The sequence below is a fragment of the Oncorhynchus nerka genome, linkage group LG14, assembly GCF_034236695.1.
Source record: "Oncorhynchus nerka isolate Pitt River linkage group LG14, Oner_Uvic_2.0, whole genome shotgun sequence".
NCBI lineage: Eukaryota > Metazoa > Chordata > Actinopteri > Salmoniformes > Salmonidae > Oncorhynchus > Oncorhynchus nerka.
The window spans coordinates 42,694,100-42,715,925 of NC_088409.1; the positions used below are offsets into that span (position 1 = coordinate 42,694,100).

At 45.4% G+C, this 21,826-nt stretch overlaps 1 protein-coding gene across 2 annotated transcripts in view; it reads right to left on the reverse strand.

The window, feature by feature from the left end:
* Window positions 1-21,826, reverse strand: part of LOC115141135 (von Willebrand factor D and EGF domain-containing protein-like) — a 36,621-nt gene that overhangs the window by 5,471 nt on the left and 9,324 nt on the right. Inside the window, exons 3-21 of one of the 2 annotated variants that reach the window (XM_029679807.2) lie at window positions 18,252-18,483; window positions 16,997-17,062; window positions 16,106-16,338; window positions 15,573-15,662; window positions 15,238-15,391; window positions 14,798-15,015; window positions 13,938-14,011; window positions 13,520-13,793; window positions 12,976-13,178; window positions 11,763-12,631; window positions 11,413-11,549; window positions 9,677-9,841; window positions 9,233-9,337; window positions 8,255-8,369; window positions 7,442-7,704; window positions 3,258-3,477; window positions 2,805-2,939; window positions 2,383-2,562; window positions 1,691-2,122 (exon numbers count right to left, since the gene is read on the reverse strand). In XM_029679807.2, coding sequence (XP_029535667.1) covers window positions 1,691-2,122; window positions 2,383-2,562; window positions 2,805-2,939; window positions 3,258-3,477; window positions 7,442-7,704; window positions 8,255-8,369; window positions 9,233-9,337; window positions 9,677-9,841; window positions 11,413-11,549; window positions 11,763-12,631; window positions 12,976-13,178; window positions 13,520-13,793; window positions 13,938-14,011; window positions 14,798-15,015; window positions 15,238-15,391; window positions 15,573-15,662; window positions 16,106-16,338; window positions 16,997-17,062; window positions 18,252-18,483 — 4,165 coding nt within the window. Of the gene's footprint in view, window positions 1-1,690; window positions 2,123-2,382; window positions 2,647-2,804; window positions 2,940-3,257; window positions 3,478-7,441; window positions 7,705-8,254; window positions 8,370-9,232; window positions 9,338-9,676; window positions 9,842-11,412; window positions 11,550-11,762; window positions 12,632-12,975; window positions 13,179-13,519; window positions 13,794-13,937; window positions 14,012-14,797; window positions 15,016-15,237; window positions 15,392-15,572; window positions 15,663-16,105; window positions 16,339-16,996; window positions 17,063-18,251; window positions 18,484-21,826 lie in introns of both variants that reach the window. The other variant, XM_029679805.2, reaches the window with a different exon arrangement.

The following is a 21,826-nucleotide window of genomic DNA, read 5'->3' on the forward strand; positions in this document are numbered from 1 at the left end:
AGACCTCAGAAAACAATTTGTAGATCTCCACAAGTCTGGTTCATCCTTGGGAGCAATTTCCAAACGCCTGAAGGTACCACGTTCATCTGTACAAACAATAGTACACAAGTATAAACACCATGGGATCATGCAGCTGTCATACCGCTCAGGAAGGAGACGCGTTCTGTCTCCTAGAGACAAACGTACTCTGGTGTGAAAAGTGCAAATCAATCCCAGAACAACAGCAAAGGACCTTGTGAAGATGCTGGAAGAAACAGGTACAAAAGTATATATACAGTAAAACGAGTCCTATATCGATATAACCTGAATCGGCCGCTCAGCAAGGAAGAAGCCACCGCTCCAAAACCGCCATAAAAAAGCCAGACTACGGTTTGCAACTGCACATGGGGACAAAGATCGTACTTTTTGGAGAAATGTCCTCTGGTCTGATGAAACAAAATAGAACTGTTTGGTCATAATGACCATTGTAATGTTTGTAGGAAAAAGGTGGAGGCTTGCAAGCTGAAGAACACCATCCCAACCATGAAGCACGGGGGTGGCAGCATCATGCTGTGGGGGTGCTTTGCTGCAGGAGGGACTGGTGCACTTCACAAAATAGATGAAATCATGAGGTAGGAAAATTATGTGGATACATTGAAGCAACATCTCAAGACATCAGTCAGGAAGTTAAAGCTTGGTCACAAATGGGTCTTCCAAATGGACAATGACCACAAGCAAACTTCCAATGTTGTGGCAAAATGGCTTAAGGACAACAAAGTCAAGGTTTTGGAGTGGTCATCACAAAGCCCTGACATCAATCCTATAGAAAATTTGTGGAGAGAACTTAAAAAGCGTGTGCGAGCATGGAGGCCTACAAACCTGACTCATTTACACCAGCTCTGTCAGGAGGAATGGGCCAAAATTCACCCAACTTATTGTGGGAAGCTTGTGGAAGGCTACCCAAAACGTTTGACCCAAGTTAAACAATTTAGAGGCAATGCAACAAAATACTAATTGACTGCATGTATACTTCTGACCCACTCGGAATGTGACGAAAGAAATAAAAGCTGAAATAAATCATTCTCTTTACTATTATTCTGACATTTCACATTCTTAAAATACAGTGATGATCCTTTTTAAACTTGGATTAAATGTCAGGAATAGTGAAAAACTGACTTTAAATGTGTTTGGCTTAGGTGTATGTAAACTTCCGACATCAACTGTATATACGGAGATCATGTGACATATCATGTGACACTTAGATTACACACACGTGGACTTTATTTAACTAATTATGTGACTTCTGAAGGTAATTGGATGCACCAGATCTTATTTAGGGGCTTCATAGCAAAGGGGGTGAATACATATGCACGCACCACTTTTCCGTTTTTTATTTTGTATAATTTTTTGAAACATGTTATTTTCTTAATTTCACTTCACCAATTTTGACTATTTTGTGTATGTCCACTACATGAAATCCAAATAAAAATCAATTTAAATTACAGGTTGTAATGCAACAAAATAGGAAAAACGCCAAAAACGCCATGGTCTTTGTTATTTTTTCATATCTTTTTAACATTCAAATCCTTACATGGAAGTACATTTGCAAGGCACTGTACTTCCATGTAAGGATTTGAATGTTAAAAAGATATGAAAAAATAACAAAGACCATATGATTGAAAAACAGACAACAAGAGTGCTAACCGCTAACCTTTGCAGGTGACCCCATCTCCAGTGTAACCATACGGGCAGCGGCCACACTTGAAGGAGCCTGAGTCAGTGGGCTCGCAGGGCACACCGGAGAAGCAGGGAGAGTCTGCACAGGTCACTATGGGAGACGATGACCCCCATCTCACCCTGTGGCTGAGGTCAGGAGTCAGTTCCACCTTGCTGCTCTGACCTCGGTTGTGATTGGTGGGGGTGGAGACTCTGGTGATAGTTTGGTCCTGGGGGCTAATAGATGTCTTTCTGTCCACGGAGAAGACTCTCTTGCTACCCAATGAGGGCCCCTCAGTTTTTCTCCTGTTCTGGGAGAAGGAGGTGGAGGAAGAAGAGGAGGAGGTGGTGCCAGTGATTTCCCTACTGGAGTCTTCCGTCACTTGAGGACGTCCATCTTCTCTGTTGGTGGTAACTGGCCTCTGTCCTGTAAAACACTGGAAGTTAGAAATGAAATAGGATTTGTATAAGAGCTATTATAACTCAATCACCTATATCAACTAACCCTGAAGACCTAGCTAAATAATACTGGCATAACAGTTAGCTTTACTAGGAGCCAGCTATGATCCAGCTATAAAACTATGAAAAAAGCCCATATAAGACCAGATATTTAATAACCTTATAATAAACACCCAAACACACGAACCCTGTGAATCATCAGCTAAGTGATCAGGTGACCCTTCTCACCTGTTGTGGTGCTTCTACTACAGGTGTGTCCGTTGCCATGGAGCCCAGGTGGACAGGGTCCACAGATGTACCCTACGGACACGTGTGTGCTCCCAAAGCACTGCACCCCTGGGTAGCATGGTTGTCTGGAGCAGGGGGCCTGGTTTGATGGTTTAACCGTGCCAGAACCCTGGTGACCTCCTGTGGGTACAGCGGGTATAGGCACGGTCACTCTATGAATAGGGACAAAGTCATCATCCTTACCACTGGACGGCTCCGATTTAACTACAGAAGAAGAGGAGGTAGAATATAATTATTCACAGTCAATAGAAATATATTGATCAAATAATGAGGGGTGGGGGTGAGAGGATAGGGGTAGAGAAAGAGAGATACAGAGGGAGGGATAGAAACAGAGACAGGGAGAGGGGGAGAGTGGGACCCACTGCAACTCTTCATGTCCCCAGTGTAACCCTCTGGACAGAAGCCACAGGTGAATGAGCCTAGTGTGTTTTTGCAGCCCACCCCAGGGAAGCATGGCTCTGCGGCACATTCATCCACATCCTCTCTACAGGTATGACCTGGAACACAAAAACAACATGAATGAAAACTCATCCTTCCACACACACAGATTGTAATCTACTAACAAAACATCAAAATCTAAATTCACTGAACCAGATAAGGAAATCTGGCAATGCTTGTATCCAAACACTAAAAGAGTGGTCATAAGGAGTATGGTTCATAGGATGTCAAAGCACAGCTTCCTAACTGAATGATTCAAAGTAAGTTCTCAGAGTCATAAAAGCATCCGGGACCCACAAATGAGCTGCAGTATTAGCATGGAAAGCATGTACAATGTACAGTGTGTGTTGTAATTCTATTTCTGTCATGTACAGTACCGGTCATTCCGGGGGGACAGATGCAGGAGAAAGAGTTGGGTCCATCTATACACTTGACCAGACGACAGGGGTTGGGTTTACAGTCGTCTATGTCCTCCTCACACCTGTCCCCTGTGAAGCCAGCGGGACAGACACATAGGTACTCCCCGCTGCCAGAGGGGAGGTTGATGTTTGTAACACAGGAAGCTCCGTTCAGACAGCCACAGGGCCGCAGAGAGATCTGCACGCACACAAAGGAGCGGGAAGTGTTAGTAGAGCTTCAGTTTAATTCACAAATACTTTGAAATGGACTTCTGTGATCGAAAAAGCCTTGGTTTCATGCATGTCAACATCAGAAGCCTCCTCCCAAAGTTTATTTTACTCACTGCTTTAGCACACTCTGCTAACCCTTGGTGGCCTTCCTGAGCCAGGATTCAGACACGGCAAGGACATCAAAAATTCTGAGATTTCCATACCCAACTATAACATTTTCCGTCAAGATAGAACCGCCAAAGGGGGAGGAGTTGCAGTAAACTGCAGAGTAATGTCATACTTTCCAGGTCCATAGCCAAACAGTTCGAACTACTAATTAAAAAATTACTCTCTCCAGAAATAAGTCTCTCACTGTTGCCGCCTGCTACCGACCCCCCTCAGCTCCCAGCTGTGCCCTGGACACCATTTGTGAATTGATCGTCCCCCATCTAGCTTCAGAGTTTGTTCTGTTAGGTGACCTAAACTGGGATATGCTTAACACCCCGGCAGTCCTACAATCTAAGCTAGATGCCCTCAATCTTACACAAATCATCAAGGAACCCACCAGGTACAACCCTAAATCTGTAAACAAGGGCACCCTCATAGATGTCATCCTGACCAACTGGCCCTCCAAATACACCTCCGCTGTCTTCAACCAGGATCTCAGCGATCACTGCCTCATTGCCTGTATCCGCTACGGAGCCGCAGTCAAACGACCACCCCTCATCACTGTCAAACGCTTCCTAAAACACTTCTGTGAGCAGGCCTTTCTAATCGACCTGGCCCGGGTATCCTGGAAGGACATTGACCTCATCCCGTCAGTTGAGGATGCCTGGTCATTCTTTAAAAGTAACTTCCTCACCATTTTAGATAAGCATGCTCCGTTCAAAAAATGCAGAACTAAGAACAGATATAGCCCTTGGTTCACTCCAGACCTGACTGCCCTCGACCAGCACAAAAACATCCTGTGGCGGACTGCAATAGCATCAAATAGTCCCCGCGATATGCAACTGTTCAGGGAAGTCAGGAACCAATACACGCAGTCAGTCAGGAAAGCTAAGGCCAGCTTCTTCAGGCAGAAATTTGCATCTTGTAGCTCCAACTCCAAAAAGTTCTGGGACACTGTGAAGTCCATGGAGAACAAGAGCACCTCCTCCCAGCTGCCCACTGCACTGAGGCTAGGTAACACGGTCACCACCGATAAATCCATGATTATCGAAAACTTCAACAAGCATTTCTCAACGGCTGGCCATGCCTTCCGCCTGGCTACTCCAACCTCGGCCAACAGCTCTGCCCCCCCCCGCAGCTACTCGCCCAAGCCTCTCCAGGTTCTCCTTTACCCAAATCCAGATAGCAGATGTTCTGAAAGAGCTGCAAAACCTGGACCCGTACAAATCAACTGGGCTTGACAATCTGGACCCTCTATTTCTGAAACTATCCCCCGCCATTGTCGCAACCCCTATTACCAGCCTGTTCAACCTCTCTTTCATATCGTCTGAGATCCCCAAGGATTGGAAAGCTGCCGCAGTCATCCCCCTCTTCAAAGGGGGAGACACCCTGGACCCAAACTGTTACAGACCTATATCCATTCTGCCCTGCCTATCTAAGGTCTTCGAAAGCCAAGTCAACAAACAGGTCACTGACCATCTCGAATCCCACCGTACCTTCTCCGCTGTGCAATCTGGTTTCCGAGCCGGTCACGGGTGCACCTCAGCCACGCTCAAGGTACTAAACGATATCACAACCGCCATCGATAAAAGACAGTACTGTGCAGCCGTCTTCATCGACCTTGCCAAGGCTTTCGACTCTGTCAATCACCATATTCTTATCGGCAGACTCAGTAGCCTCGGTTTTTCTGATGACTGCCTTGCCTGGTTCACCAACTACTTTGCAGACAGAGTTCAGTGTGTCAAATCGGAGGGCATGCTGTCCGGTCCTCTGGCAGTCTCTATGGGGGTGCCACAGGGTTCAATTCTCGGGCCGACTCTTTTCTCTGTATATATCAATGATGTTGCTCTTGCTGCGGGCGACACCCACCCGTAACACGCGCTCCAGCAGGTGTATCTCACTGATCATCCCTAAAGCCAACACCTCATTTGGCCGCCTTTCGTTCCAGTTCTCTGATGCCTGTGACTAGAACGAATTGCAAAAATCGCTGAAGTTGGAGACTTTTATCTCCCTCACCAACTTCAAACATCTGCTATCTGAGCAGCTAACCGATCGCTGCCGCTGTACATAGTCTATCGGTAAATAGCCCACCCATTTTTACCTACCTCATCCCCATACTGTTTTTATTTATTTTATTTTATGCTCTTTTGCACACCAATATCTCTACCTGTACATGACCATCTGATAATCTATCACTCCAGTGTTAATCTGCAAAATTGTAATTATTCGCCTACCTCCTCATGCCTTTTGCACACAATGTATATAGACTCTCCTTTTTTCTACTGTATTATTGACTTGTTAATTGTTTACTCCATGTGTAACTCTGTGTTGTCTGTTCACACTGCTATGCTTTATCTTGGCCAGGTCGCAGTTGCAAATGAGAACTTGTTCTCAACTAGCCTACCTGGTTAACCTCTTAAGTCGACCCTCTACTTTTTTAAACATTCTGTTAAAAATCGCGCAACATTTCAGCGCCCTGCTACTCATGCCAGGAATATAGTATATGCATTTGCTTAGTCTGTGTGGATAGAAAACACTCAGACGTTTAAAAAACTGGTTAAATCACTGCTGTGGCTTTACCAGAACGGCATTTACATCGAAAAGCACAGGAAAAACTGATCACTGAAAATGGGAAAATATATCCATGCGCTACTTGAACCCATTGATAAACGTGAACCACAATTAATTGACTGAGGTTGCAGTACCTACAGCTTCCACACGGTGTCTAGAGTCTTGTCATTTCCCTTCGAGTTTTTTCTTGGTCAAACACATACAGGACACCGTATCTCCTCCGGTCTAGGACCGGATATTTTCGTTGAGTTTCTAGCCGGACATTTTTCCAGACGGACAGCTAATGATCTTTACATCGCCTCCTGATGAATTTTATCGCTTATTAACGTTTACTAATACCTAAAGTTGCATTACAAACGTATTTCGAAGTGTTTTGTGAAAGTTTATCGTCGACTTTTTGAATTTTAAAAAATTACGTTACGTTTTGAAACGATGTTTTTTTCGTTTATCACACAGTCTACATATAACGATATCTAGGCTTTATATGGACCGATTTAATCGAAATAAAGACCCAAATAGTGTTTATGGGACATCTAGGAGTGCCAACAAAGAAGATGGTGAAAGGTAATGAATGTTTTCTATTTTATTGTGCGGTTTGTGTAACGCCGAAATGCTAATTATTTTGTTTACGTCCCCTGTGGGTCTTTTGGGGTGTTGCATGCTATCAGATAATAGCTTCTCATGCTTTCGCCGAAAAGCATTTTAAAAATCTGACTTGTTGCCTGGATTCACAACGAGTGTAGCTTTAATTCGATACCCTGCATGTGTATTTTAATGAACTTTTGAGTTTTAACTAATACTATTAGCATTTAGCGTAGCGCATTTGCATTTCCAGAGCTCTAGTTGGGACGCAAGCGTCCCGAGTAGAAGCAACAGGTTAAATAAATGTGAAATAAAAAAATAAAATAAAAATAAGCATGAGGAAGAATGATTGACAATCCGTGAGTAATTAGTGCATTTTAGTTTTGAATGTCCTGCTAACAGACATACCAAAGCAACAGACGGAGAAAGACTAGTGCAGCGGCAGGCTGGACAATAAGGATTGTACATCTAGAGCTCCCTCTCGCGGTAGACAGAAAAGCTGACAATCAAGAGAAATCTCCAGGAATCCCCATTCACAGAGTTAACAGAATCAAGTCAAGGAATTCGCATCCCAAGTTTCTTATTTTGGGGAACATCCTTATTCAACAGTGTTCTCATCTTTTGAAACCTACCTGTACAGAGGCAAGCGTCTCAGCACTACAATCGTCTGTGATAGTGAACTGAATCGTCTGCGTGGAGGAGGCGGCAGCAGTGTCAGTAGCCTTCCAGATGAGCAGGCCAGCGGGGGAGAGGGAGGTGTCACTGGGGCCTGACTCCAGAGTGAACAGCACCACAGAGCCTTCTGGGTCCTGAGCCTGCAGCTGGTACACAAAGTTCTCTCCCTGGAACATCTGCAGACGCCCCTGTGCTGACTGAAACACTGGTGGCTCATTCTCTTCCAGGCGCAGAAAAGTAATATTTAGTAATAACGTTAATAATTTCATCCTTAAAGTCCATGCCATTATCTGAGGTACAAAATATACAATAATTTTCCCTTTATTTCAACTTGTTTATGGTTATGTTTATCTATCTTTGTAAATGGTTCTATTCCTAATTTGAACCAGTTGTATTAATTTCTATAATTTACTCGGATTGATCTGGAGTGATTTGGCCTCATTTTGTATAAACACTCAAATCAAAACACAGCACAAAGAACACATTGAGTCAACCACAATTACAGTACCCAGAGGCCTGATGTTACTATAATGAGTCTGACCCCAATAACAACTTGTTCTCTATAGCATGACCAACACTGAGCTGTAGACATATTGCAGAGACCATGCAGCCATATGTGTTCTCTGTGACTGTGTGCTGTCGTCAGTAGTGGGTGGCAGCAAATACCTTTCAGTTTGCGTGGTATGACTGTGTATAGAGATGCTGTTGTATAATGTAAACAGCAGTTGTAGAGTAAAAGTACGTTATAGGTAAGAGGACATTGTACTTACTCTCAGCGATGGACCATGTGTATTTGGAGGAGTCTGGTCGGCATATCAGGCAAGGGCTGCTGGGATTGAGGTCTCCTTCTCTATAACACACACTGTCAATGTTGCATGTTTTCTCCTGGGGATTGATACACAGTAACAAAATTGGCATTTATCCATTTGCCTTTTAGAAAACATAAAAACATCTGTTCTTGCCATTGAAATAGGAACCAGGAACACTTTTCGGGCCAACAAGAGAACAAGGGTTGGCAATGTCTTACTGCATATACAAGCAAGTGAACCTTGACAATCACACTGTACATGTGGACTGGGCTAAAACACCTAATTGTTTCCTGTGTTAAGAGATGCCAGAGAGGTAATCAATCAGAGCATTGGCCACTTTTCGTTATGGTGATAAATGTTCTGTTGGAGTTCTTCAGAAGAAACTGGTTGGCACGCATAACTAGGAGGAGTGGTGTTCATATAGCACATGGGGATGTGTGAAACGTACTCGTCAGCATGAAGCGTCTCCACTTGCTCCACATAGCTAGCTTTTTGTGTGGCGCCGACTGGTAAGACGCTTCGGGTGGAGGAGTACGTTTCACACATCCCCCATGTGCTACACTCACAGTTCGTTTTAAGAGGGTACGGGCCCATGTGCTGGTTTTTCCTGGTGGGAAAGGGGCCTGAAATTTGAGCTAGCCTGAACATCTGTGGAATGTCCCACACCATAATGTACAGTATCTGTTGAATGTTAGTGCCTAAAAAAAGAACACAAACTACCAAAAGCGGATTCATACATCGTCAGGCTGAGAACATGTTCTCAATCAACTTGGAAAACACAATGAACAAGGACATGAAAAAAAGGGGAAAAGTTACCTTGTTACAAGTATGGCATCATTTAAAGTCAGATTCTAATCATTAAACAACATATTCTGATCATGCTACCAGAAACGTTGATACCATTAAAACCCTGAGAAAAAAAACCCAAGAGAAACCCACCCTGGAGGTACAGAGAACGTCAGCGTTGAGCGTGCAAATCTGACAGGCTCCATCGAACAGGGTCAGGATCTTGGCGTTGCTGTAGCCGTAGCCGTCGTTGGACACCTGCCAAGACAACGTTAATGACTTATTATCAGTGACTACTGGTAATACACATTTACAGAAGCTACTACTATAAGTAAGGGTATCATCTTGAAAACATCAGGTGGCACCATCTTGAAAACATCTGGTAGGTGTGCAAACAAACCATATTACAACACTAGGCCAGAACCCTGCCCTGCTGCAAACCGTACTATTGTTTAGGGCTCTCTTACCCAGCTGTATTTTATGAGGGATTTGCCCATTGGTGGGTTGGGACCTTTTGGGTAACAGCTTAAGACTGGCTCCTGGTTAGAAACGGTAAAAACTTTACTGTGATGTGCTGCATAGTGTTGTTCCACTGACTTTGATCTGCCAGCGTGCGAGGGGTCTGTCGGTGGCCGTATCCATGTCCAGGCCTGCAGTGGCTTGTCTGTACTCCAGGGGGAGCTGACACTCCAGACCTGACACATCCAGGAAGGTAGCCAGGGTAAACTGAGGTTCGTCCAGGGTCCACTCACCATCTACAAACTGGACGCACGCAGACAGAGACAGGTGGGGACACTCGGCTCAGAAGTACTGTGCTACAGAAATTAATATCACAAATATGGAGGTGTGTGTGTGTACAGTGGGGCAAAAAAGTATTTAGTCAGCCACCAATTGTGCAAGTTCTCCCACTTAAGAAGATGAGAGAGGCCTGTAATTTTCAGCAACTATGACAGACAAAATTAGAAAAAAATAACAGAAAATCACATTGTAGGATTTTTAATTAATTAATTTGCAAATTATGGTGGAAAATAAGTATTTGGTCAATAACAAAAGTTTATCTGAATACTTTGTTATATACTCTTTGTTGGCAATGACAGAGGTCAACGTTTTCTGTAAGTCTTCACAAGGTTTTCACACACTGTTGCTGGTATTTTGGCCCATTCCTCCATGCAGATCTCCTCTAGAGCAGTGATGTTTTGGGGCTGTTGCTGGGCAACACGGACTTTCAACACCCTCCAAAGATTTTCTATGGGGTCGAGATCTGGAGACTGGCTAGGCCACTCCAGGACCTTGAAATGCTTCTTACGAAGCCACTCCTTCGTTGCCCGGGCGGTGTGTTTGGGATCATTGTCATGCTGAAACACCCAGCCACGTTTCATCTTCACTGCCCTTGCTGATGGAAGGAGGTTTTCACTCAAAATCTCACGATACATGGCCCCATTCATTCTTTCCTTTACACGGATCAGTCGTCCTGGTCCCTTTGCAGAAAAACAGCCCCAAAACATGATGTTTTCACCCCCATGCTTCACAGTAGGTATGGTGTTATTTGGATGCAACTCAGCATTCTTTGTCCTCCAAACACGACGAGTTGAGTTTTTACCAAAAACTTATATTTTGGTTTCATCTGACCATATGACATTCTCCCAATCTTCTTCTGGATCATCCAAATGCTCTCTAGCAAACTTCAGATGGGCCTGGACATGTACTGGCTTAAGCAGGGGGACACGTCTGGCACTGCAGGATTTGAGTCCCTGGCGGCGTAGTGTGTTATCAGTGGTCTTGTATGTCTTCCATTTCCAAATAATTGCTCCCACAGTTGAGTTCTTCAAACCAAGCTGCTTACCTATTGCAGATTCAGTCTTCCCAGCCTGGTGCAGGTCTACAATTTTGTTTCTGGTGTCCTTTGACACCTCTTTGGTCTTGGCCATAGTGGAGTTTGGAGTGTGACTGTTTGAGGTTGTGGACAGGTGTCTTTTATACTGATAACAAGTTCAAACAGGTGCTATTAATACAGGTAACGAGTGGAGGACAGAGGGGCCTCTTAAAGAAGAAGTTACAGGTCTGTGAGAGCCAGAAATATTGCTTGTTTGTAGGTGACCAAATACTTATTTTCCTCCATAATTTGCAAATAAATTCATTAAAAATCCTACAATGTGATTTTCTGGATTTTTTCTCTCTCATTTTGTCTGTCATAGTTGAAGTGTACCTATGATGAAAATTACAGGACTCTCTCATCTTTTTAAGTGGGAGAACTTGCACAATTGGTGGCTGACTAAATACTTTTTTGCCCCACTGTATATGTGTGTGTTTCTGTGTGTGATGTAGTATGGTACCTTTTCCTTCAAAAATTCACACTTGAGTTCATAGGAGTCTTTGAAGCCTTGTCCAAAGACCTGTACAGTGGAGCAGTCACTCTGTCTGACATCACACAGTCCCTCGTTCTCCAGCTCTGTGATCTCTGGAGTCTGGTCTTCACCATCCCAAACGACACCAGAAACAGACAGAAATGAGAAGCAAAAAAAATTTCAGCAGGTTTTTTAAAAATAATTTCACTAGGATTAGTAAATCACTGTGATATGTCTTTGATGAACTATGAGCCAAACCCTGGTCTAGTGTTGACAATATGTATGATTGACTTAGAGTATAGATGTGTATTACAGATCTAACCCTCCCCTCTTCTTACCAGAGATAATGCTGCAGTCATAGGACCCAAACCCGGGGAAGCACACACACCCCAACTTGGAGCACTGGCCATTCCCATTACATAGATTAGGACACTTGAGGAAGGACAGTATGTCCTGGTGCTCTTCCTCTCTCCCCCTCTCCTCCACTAGCCTCCTCTCACACTCGTTCTCAAGCAGAGGCAGAGTGGCGCCCACCCAGGCCTGGTCGTCCTTTAGCTGGAGGTCGCTGACACACATAGCCACCGCCTGGCTCACTATGGCCGGGCCTAAGAGCCGGCCGCAGCCCAGGGCCATGCTGGAGTTAGCCACCGCCCGCTGGCACTGCACCCTGGCCTGGAGCTGTGTTAGCCCAGACAGGGTGGGCCAGGCGGGGGGAGGGGAGGACTCGGGCCGGGCCGTCAGCTCGTGGTCCTCTGGGAAGAAGTAGGTGAAGCCCTCCAGGTCGGACTGGCTCAGGCTCTGGTAGGGCGTGTCGGGGAGGAACTGGTAGAACTGGCGCCTTCCACGGCTCCTCTGGTTGTTGGCTCCATGGCTGGAGCCCGTTAGGGTAGAGCCTCTCTCTACAGGCTGGGCGGCGGTGTCCTCGGCCCGGCCGTTTTCTTTGGAGTTTCCTGAGGGGTAGTCATGGTGGCCTTTGAACAGCTCTACTGAGTTGATGTATTCGGCAGTGACATCCAGAGTGGGGATGATACTGTGGAGTCTCACGTTGCCATGGTGAGAACAGGAGGAGTCGGAGCCAGGGATTGGCTGAGACCTGGTTCGCGGGGACGTGGGGTGGGACTCCTCTTCACAGTTACAGTACCTGCGAGGGTTTGGGGCGCTCTGATAGGACGGAACGTTGTCAAACAAGCTGCCACCAGGAGGGAGTCTGCCAGAAGAGAAATACATCCTTATCAGTTAGGATCTCGACGGAAACACATTAAACAAATAATGACGTAACACAACCACAGCTGAAAGAGCTCATGTAAAATGTTCAAAATGATTCATATCCATCGTTTAAAAGAACAGTCTCAGGTCCAGACATGGTTGGGACAAAAGCCCACTCCCGCTTTGCAGATCTAAAGAAACGGTATAGGCATAGAAATTACAATGAAAGCTGCAGTGCAATCACTGATAGGCTGGTTAGAACCATCACCACATATCTTCTTCAGATCTGCAAACTCCATAGCGTTAGGGGCTAGAGGTTGATTTGAGACTTGGCATCAGACTAACTTCCATTCAGAGATGAAGGCTGCTACGTCTTCGTTGTCCAGCGCTGCGCCCCCTGCTGTGTGGAGGTCATTGTGGGTCTGTCCGTCATACGTCCCACACAGGCCCTGGGTTTGGCTCCAGTCTGAGCTGGGGGCCCTCAGGGTCAGACTCATGCCCCAGTCAGACACATCGGCACGCACAAATGCCCCAGACGAGAAGGTCATCTACAGCGCAGACAGAAAGGGGATTAGATCCTATTGTATTCTGTTGTATTTCATTTGATTTTGCTCTATTCTATTACAACTAAACGATTTTCTGCTTTCCAGTGCTTCGCTATATCACCACATCTGTATCATATCATAATTAGCATAAACAATTGAAAACCGACTTTGCACTGTAAGTTTACACTGCCTTTCTCAACACCCTATTGGCTAATGACTACTACCTGTGGGCGTGGGCTTCAACTCTGTGACCTTTTCTTTTTCCTGCCACCACCAACTCATCGGAAGACAACTTGAATTGAATTCTTTTTTTTACGTTAGACTTGATGTATTTATTCACTCACTGTGACTTTGCGTCCTTGGTAAGACTCAGTGATGCGGATGCCACTCTGGCCCACGTCCCTGTTCTTCACCGACAGGTGCGGCCTGGTGTCCCCCAGCTCTCCATTGCACATGTCGAAGGCTATGACGTCACCGCCGTGTCTCGCCACGAAGCCGCACGTGCACGAGGCGCCGTGGACAACGCTCCCGCACTCCCACTGGCGCACATGAACCTCGAACGGCTGCCTCGTGCTCTTGTACAACACAAACGTCCCGATTTGATAGTTGTCATACTGCCTGAAAGGAAATGCATGAAATACATTACACTACAGTATCAGTTACAGTAATGTGTATCCTTGTGATTGTTGTCATATTTGCAGGCTAACATTGCCTTGACTGCATCTATCATTTATGCTGACTATAGAGGAGTGACTGAAGTACCTGCCATCAAACGTGATGATGTGAGGATCAGTGAAAGAGTAGCAGTATGCTGAGGGAACATCCGTCACTGTGATCTGAAAACACAGAGAAAATATCACATATCAGATATAATTTATTTCATTTTCACATTCAGCTATCTAGATGAGAAAATAAAGTGCATACAGGGCATGCTTATATGAGTGTGTTGGCAACTTACAGTTTGTGTATGGGCACTGTGGCAGTGAGCAAATGTACACTATACAGTGTATACAGCATCATAGCATATTCTGCATTGAGTGAGTTAAGTGTAACAACCTAGACTGGTTCCAGATCTGTGAACAACCTAGACTGGTCCCAGATCTGTTAACAACCTAGACTGGTCCCAGATCTGTTAACATAGGCTGGTTCCGGTGTCACGCCTACTCCTGCTTCCTCCCTCCGGTGCTCGACTTCGTCGGTCTACTAACCTCCGGTCCTGGCTTCATTATTACGCACACCTGTTCCCCATCAATACGCACACCTGGTTGTCATTCCCTCCTTGATTACTCCCCCTTTATTTAGCCCTCAGTTGTCTTCAGACACTAGGTGTTATTGTTTTCTCCAATGTTCAGCCTCGTGTTTGTTCATCTGAATCGGTTCTTTATTAAACTCACCTTCTGCACCTGTTTCCTGACTCCCGGCGTATATGTTACATCCAGATCTGTTAACAACATATACTGGTCCCAGATCTGTTTATGCTGTCTTGCAAAGTGTTATGGCAAACAGTGTGACAATGACCATAGGAGTTGGTAAGACAGCACAAACAGATCTGGGACCAGGCTAATAAAAACCGTCACTCTCCTCCCAACCCATCACAAGGGTATTTTTTCCAGTTCCAGTACCTGCACACTCTGTGGTGTGTAGCCGCTCCAGAGGAAGTTGGATGTGACGATGGGTTTGACAAAGATCTGTGTTGTCCTGTCCCCGTCCCTGAGGAAGTCTGTGACCGCGCTGAGGTGAACCAGGGCCTGGCTGCACACCCCGTTACGACACCCCAGGCTCTGAGAGAGATCCACCCGGCACGACGACAACACCACGTCTGGACCCAGCAGATCGTCTCCTACGGAGGAATAGATCATTTAATGGTTATTGTCATTGGCTTTGTTTTTGTCTATTTCGTAGGGATACCAACATGTCAATATGCGTTGTCACTGGAGAATCAAGACGATATGGAAATCAAACGTATTGCCAAAATCAGTTATTAAGAATACTACATTTTGAAGAAAAAAAACTTTACTGTGGTGATACTGTGAGTATGCAGGATTACTTACGAAGCCTTTACCTTGATTGCTTGTACTCAGGTGTAAGGAGAGAGTACACTGCTCTGTGGTGGAGGAGAAGGAGGCACCGTCAGGGCAGGGGACAGGGATGGTACTCTCCACAGTCAACTCATAGTCCTTCCCATCCTCAGACACAGTAGTCACCTCGGGACTCAACTGCAGAGACAAATCACAAGAGAAATTCTGATTAACCAGTGACTATTTAAAACAAAAAGGAGACACACAAACCCAGACCCAGAGAGAGACTGACAGACAGGCATGCACGCACACACAACTTACACACTTCACACTCAAACACCAAATCCTTGAAATAGTGTTCTCTATCTCTTTGACTTACCCTGATCCCGGCGAAGAACTCTTCGCTCTCCGCTGGGGCTCCCTGGATGTCCGGCGAGTCCACGAAAAAACTGGAGCAACTGCAGTAAATCTGACAGAGAGCGAAGGCCAGCCACAGCCGTTCAGGAGGAAGAGAGAGGCTACAGTTCAGGATGTAGAAAAGCCTTTATAGTTGAAGCCAGGTAATATACATGATACCACAGGAAAACAAAACAACATGTCTGACAAGAGATTCATAAAAGGATGACACGACAATATACTGGATAACTTTGATGGCCGGTGGCAGTCTAGGTTTTCAACATGGCCAGCCCGATTGCTCTATATCCTCACTTGTAAAATAAATTCACTTCAGTTTTGAGAGAGAGCTCGGAAGCTAGCATTATTCTGGCCGTTTGACTGTTTTACAAGCGAAGTAGAAGCTACCCGTAACCACAAGTCTCGGATCAAATGACACCACCCCCGATCTTAACCTTAACCATTAGAGAGGAAAAATATCTGAACCTGCGTCAGTGGTTAGGGGTAACTTCTACCCACCTTGTCCCCCAGTCGGAGGTTGATCCCATCCAGCTCGATGAAGGCAACGGTTTGGACAGTAATCTCTTGTTTCAGTTCTTCTTTGATGCCTTGGGGGGAGAGGCGAGACCAGGCAACCACATAGCCTAGGGAGCTGTTCACGCTATGGCCCTCGAAGCTGCACTTCAGGTAGACGATGCTCCCAGAGAGCTCTGCTACTATCACAGGTACCGCTGGGGAAGGAGGCTGTTTGGCTGGAAGGGATAACGGAGTTGTGTTCAGTAGGGTACACCGAAGCAAAATGTTTAGCAAAATGTCACCCAGTTTTCTTCCTACTGAACATGTAACTGGTATTTACATGGACATAGCAGGTAATAATGTATACAGTATTTGGGTGATATGAGATGGTTGTGTTATAATAGAAGCTTGGCTGAATGTTTTTGTCCTGTGACCCATTAAGTAATCAAAGTCTATATTTCAGGCAAAGATCCAGTCATCAGCCACTGCTTTCCAGTGGGTCCCAACATTTTGTTCTATTTCTGTAACTGTAATCAGGGAAAGGGGCCAACCATAACAAACCAAAAGAGTAGGTACCTAAACGGTGGGTACCTTTTCCTACTTGATAACGTCTCTTGTGTGAATAAAAGTTAATTAAACCATCCACCTATGTCCCCAGCCCCCCTCTCCTCCTTCGCCCTAAAACCGGGAGGGAAAATTCACGACCTCGACGAGAGATATCGTCATGGAGACAGGACACACATGCTTAGCTCATTAAGAGGACCTGAGAAGGGCCTGTTGCTGCATTCCACACCGCATGGCAATTCTGACGTGGATTGTTGTGGTGTCTGACTTTAACAAGGGCCTCCTATAGAGCCAGACAACACACAGCCAGGAGGCAGAGAGCTCCCTCACCTTTACACGCTCCATCAACCTCCACCTCGTCAGGACCACACACCACAGCCGCAGAGTCTGACATCTCTACATGGTGAATGAGAGCAGGACAATGAACAGACAATTAACAGTGGCGGTCTTAACAGTTAACACTACAGAGGTCTGAGTCACAAGCACATATATAACAGTTTAATGAGTTACATGTGGTTAGTGCTAATTCTTTAGCGTTTTTACAGTTGTATCATGTCACCTTTACGCTATTACCACTATAAGAATTCCCTCTTAATAATAATAATAATAAAATGAGTTATATCCTATTCTAGGAGCAGGTACAGCATTTAGCTAACACTTTTAAAGAAACCTAAAGTCTCAGTCCCTCCTGTCTCAGCCTCCAGTCTTTATGCTGCAGTAGTTTATGTGTCGGGGGGCTAGGGTCAGTTTGTTATATCTGGAGTACTTCTCCTGTCCTATCCGGTGTCCTGTGTGAATTTAAGTATGCTCTCCTTAATTCTCTCTTTCTTTCTCTCTCCTGGAGGACCTGAGCCCTAGGACCATGCCTCAGGACTACCAGGCATGATGACTCCTTGCTGTCCCCAGTCCACCTGGCCGTGCTGCTGCTCCAGTTTCAACTTTTCTGCCTGTGATTATTATTATTTGACCATGCTTGTCATTTATGAACATTTGAACATCTTGGCCATGTTCTGTTATAATCTCCACCCGGCACAGCCAGAAGAGGACTGGCCACCCCACATAGCCTGGTTCCTCTCTAGGTTTCTTCCTAGGTTTTGGCCTTTCTAGGGAGTTTTTCCTAGCCACCGTGCTTCTACACCTGCATTGCTTGCTGTTTGGGGTTTTTAGGCTGGGTTTCTGTACAGCACTTTGAGATATCAGCTGATGTACGAAGGGCTATATAAATACATTTGATTTGATTAAAGTAATGTCATGTTTACATTGACACATACAGTAAGAGATCACAGCATAGAGCATTGGCAATACGCTATGAAAGTGATGCAGCACTACATCGGACTGTACTTCGGAGGTCAGCCCTAATCTTTTGAGTGGGCTTGACGATTATATCATCAAATTAATGAAAACAAGTTCATTTATGAAATTATATTTGTGTATGAATGGCCTTTTATGACATTGTGGCGCTGAAGACCATGGCGCTACGTTTTTGCCCATTGAAGAAGAAAAAAACTATGCCACCTCACTTTCATAGCATATGGAGCTCCTCATTGCCTCCACCTAAACAGACTATCGTAAACAGCTGCTGTACCCTGTGCGCAGTAGCCCATGCAACCCTGGGTGGGCTGGAGCAGGTAGACGTAGAAGTCTCCACAGTTGCGCACGGTGACAGGGATGCGGAACAGGCAGCAGTCCTTACTGCTGCTGAGGAAGAACTGCCAGGTGGCACAGGCCGTCAGATGCGTCACCTCCAGGGGCCGGGGAAGGCTCTCGCCCTCCCCCAGAGACAGCCAGACTGGGGCCTGGGTCCCACAGTGGTTCACCTGGTGGACACAGATAAAGACAATGGAGAACAGAATGAGATTACTTTAGCCTGGTTCCAGATCTGTTTGCGCTGTCTTGCAAACTTCTAGTCACTCAATGTGATAAAAAGTAAGACAGCACAAATATGTCTGGGACCAGGCTAGTTTATACTGGGTGGTAATAATACAACCACATGGGTAATGATTGGTAGGGCGACACTTTGCAGGCAACTGTAATATGACACATGACAATGCCCTGGGAAGAAGAGGAAGCTGACACCTCTGATGGATCCTTCAGTCTGCAGCACAGCGGGCAGCCCAGGGAAAATGAGGAACATCTTTCTCTCTCTCCCTCTCTCGCTGTCTAACCATGTCTCTCTCTAATGCTGTCTCTCTCTATCTCTCTAACCTTGTCTCTTTCTCTCTCTAATATCTCTCTCCTGTCTCTCGCTCTCTTTGGTCCTGTGCTTAATGCTGATACCATCCCAGGGTCCTCAGAACAAAGAGCCTATGTTCACTTCAAAGGGCAAGACTAGCACTCATGTTACCATTGCAATGATTTGGCTACTCACTGAAAAGTACTCAAGTGCAAGAAAAGCTGCTTAAGAAAATATTTACTAAATAAACTAAAGTAAAAAGTAACACAATAAAATAACAACAATGAGGCTATATACAGGGGGTACCGTTACCGAGTTAATGTGTGGGGTTACAGGTTAGTTAAGGTAATTTTTTACATGTAGGTAGAGTTATTAAAGTAACTAAGCGTGAACAATAAACAATGAGTAGCAGCAGTGTAAAAACAAGGGGGGGGGCATTTGATTAATTGTTCAGCAGTCTTATGGCTTGGGGGTAAAAGTTGTTAAGGAGCCTTTTGTACCTAGATTTGGCACTACGGTACCGCTTGCCGTAGGTAGCAGAGAGAACAGTCTATGACTTGGGTGAATTGTCTTTGACAATTTTTGGGCCTTCCTCTGACACCACCTAGTTTATAGGTCCTGGATGTCAGGAAGCTTGACCCCAGTGATGTACTGGGCGGTAGTCACTGCCCTCAGTAGCGCCTTACAGTCGGATGCCGAGCAGTTGCCATACAAGGCGGTGATGCAACCGGTCAGGATGCTCGCGATGGTGCAGCTGTATAACTTTTTTAGGATCTGGGACCCATGCCAAATCTTTTCGGTCTCCTGAGGGGGAAAAGTTGTTATCATGCCCTCTTCATGACTGTCTTGGTGTGTTTGGACCATGATAGTTTGTTGGTGATGTGGACACCAAGGAACTTGAAACTCTCAACCTGCTCCACTACAGCCCCGTTGATGTGAATGGGGGCGTGTTCGGCCCTCCTTTTCCTGTAGTCGACGATCAGCTCCTTTGTCTTGCTCAAGGTTGTTGTCCTGGCACCACACTGCCAGACCTCTGACAATCCTCCCTATAGGCTATCTCATCGTTGACGGTGATCTACCACTGGTGTGGCCCGTCAGGTAGTCCAGGATCCAATTGCAGAAGGAGGTGTTTAGTCCCAGTTTAGTTCCTTTTGTCCAGGTGGAAAAGGGCAGTGTAGAGTGCGATTAAGATTGCGTCATCTGTGGGTCTGTTGGGCCCGTATGCGAATTGGAGTGGGTCTAGGGTTTCCGGGATGATGCACTTCATGGCAACAGACATGAGAGCTACGGGGTGGTAGTCATTGAGGCAGGTTACCTTCACTTTATTGGGCACAGGGACTATGTGGTCTGCTTGAAACATGTAGGTATTACAGTCTCGGTCAGGGAAAGGTTGAAAATATCAGTGAAGACACTTGCCAGTTGGTCCGCGCATGCTCTGAGTACATGTCCTGGTAATCCGTCTGTCCCTGCGGCCTTGTGAATGTTGACCTGTTTAAAGGTCTTGCTCACATCGGCTATGGAGAGCGTGATCACACAGTAGTCCAGAACAGCTGGTGCTCTCGTGCATGCTTCAGTGTTGCTTGCCTCGAAGTGAGCATAAAAGGCATTTAGCTCGTCTGGTAGGCTCGCGTCACTGGGCAGGTCGGGTTTCCCTTTGTAGTCGGTAATAGTTTGCAAGCCCTGCCACATCCGACGAGGGCATATTGGGATTAGTGTCCCGCTCCTTGAAAGCGGCAGCTCAAGCCTTTAGCTCAGTGTGGATGTTGCCTGTAATCCATGGCTTCTGTTTGGGATATGTGCAGTTGAAGTCGAAAGTTTACATACCCCTTAGCCAAATTCACTTAAACTCAGTATTTCACAATTCCTGACATTTAATCTTAGTAAAAATTCCCTGTCTTAGGTCAGTTAGGATCACCAATTTATTTTAAGAATGTGAAATGTCAGAATAATAGTAGAGAGAATTATTTATTTCAGCTTTTATTTCTTTCATCACATTCCTAGTGGGTCAGATGTTTACATACACTCAATTAGTATTTGGTAGCATTACCTTTAAATTGTCAACTTATAGCCTCCCACAATAAGTTGGGTGAATTTTGGTCCATTCCTCCTGACAGAGCTGGTGTAACTGAGTCAGGTTTGTAGGCCTCCTTGCTCGCACACACCTTTTCAGTTCTGCCCACAAATGTTCTATGGGATTGGGGTCAGGGCTGTGTGATGGCCACTCCAATACCTTGACTTTGTTGCCCTTAACCATTTTGCCACATCTTTGGAAGTATGTTTGGGGTCATTGTCCATATGGAAGACCCATTTGTGACCAAGCTTTAACTTCCTGACTGATGTCTTGAGATGTTGCTTCAATATATCCACATACTTTTCCTCCCTCATGATGCCATTTATTTTGTGAAGTTCACCAGTCCCTCCTGCAGCAAAGCACCCCCACAACATGATGCTGCCACCTCCGTGCTTCATGGTTGGGATGGTCATAATGGCCAAAAAGTTAGATTTTTGTTTCATCAGAACAGAGGACATTTCTCCAAAAAGTACGATCTTTGTCCCCATGTGCAGTTGCAAACCGTAGTCTGTTTTTTTTATGGCGGTTTTGGAGCAGTGGCTTCTTTCTTGCTGAGCGGCCTTTCAGGTTATGTCGATATAGGACTCGTTTTACTGTTGATATAGATGCTTTTGTACCTGTTGCCTCCAGCATCTTCACATTGTCCATTGCTGTTGTTCTGGGATTGATTTGCACTTTTCACACCAAAGTACGTTTATCTCTAGGAGGCAGAATGCAAATCCTTCCTGAGTTGTATGACAGCTGCATGGTCCCATGATGTTTATACATGCATACTATTATTTGTACAGATGAATGTGGTACCTTCAGGCATTTGGAAATTGCTCCCAAGGATAAACCAGACTTGTGGAGGTCTACATTTTTTCTTGGCTGATTTCTTTAGATTTTTCCATGACGTCAAGCAAATAGGCACTGATAT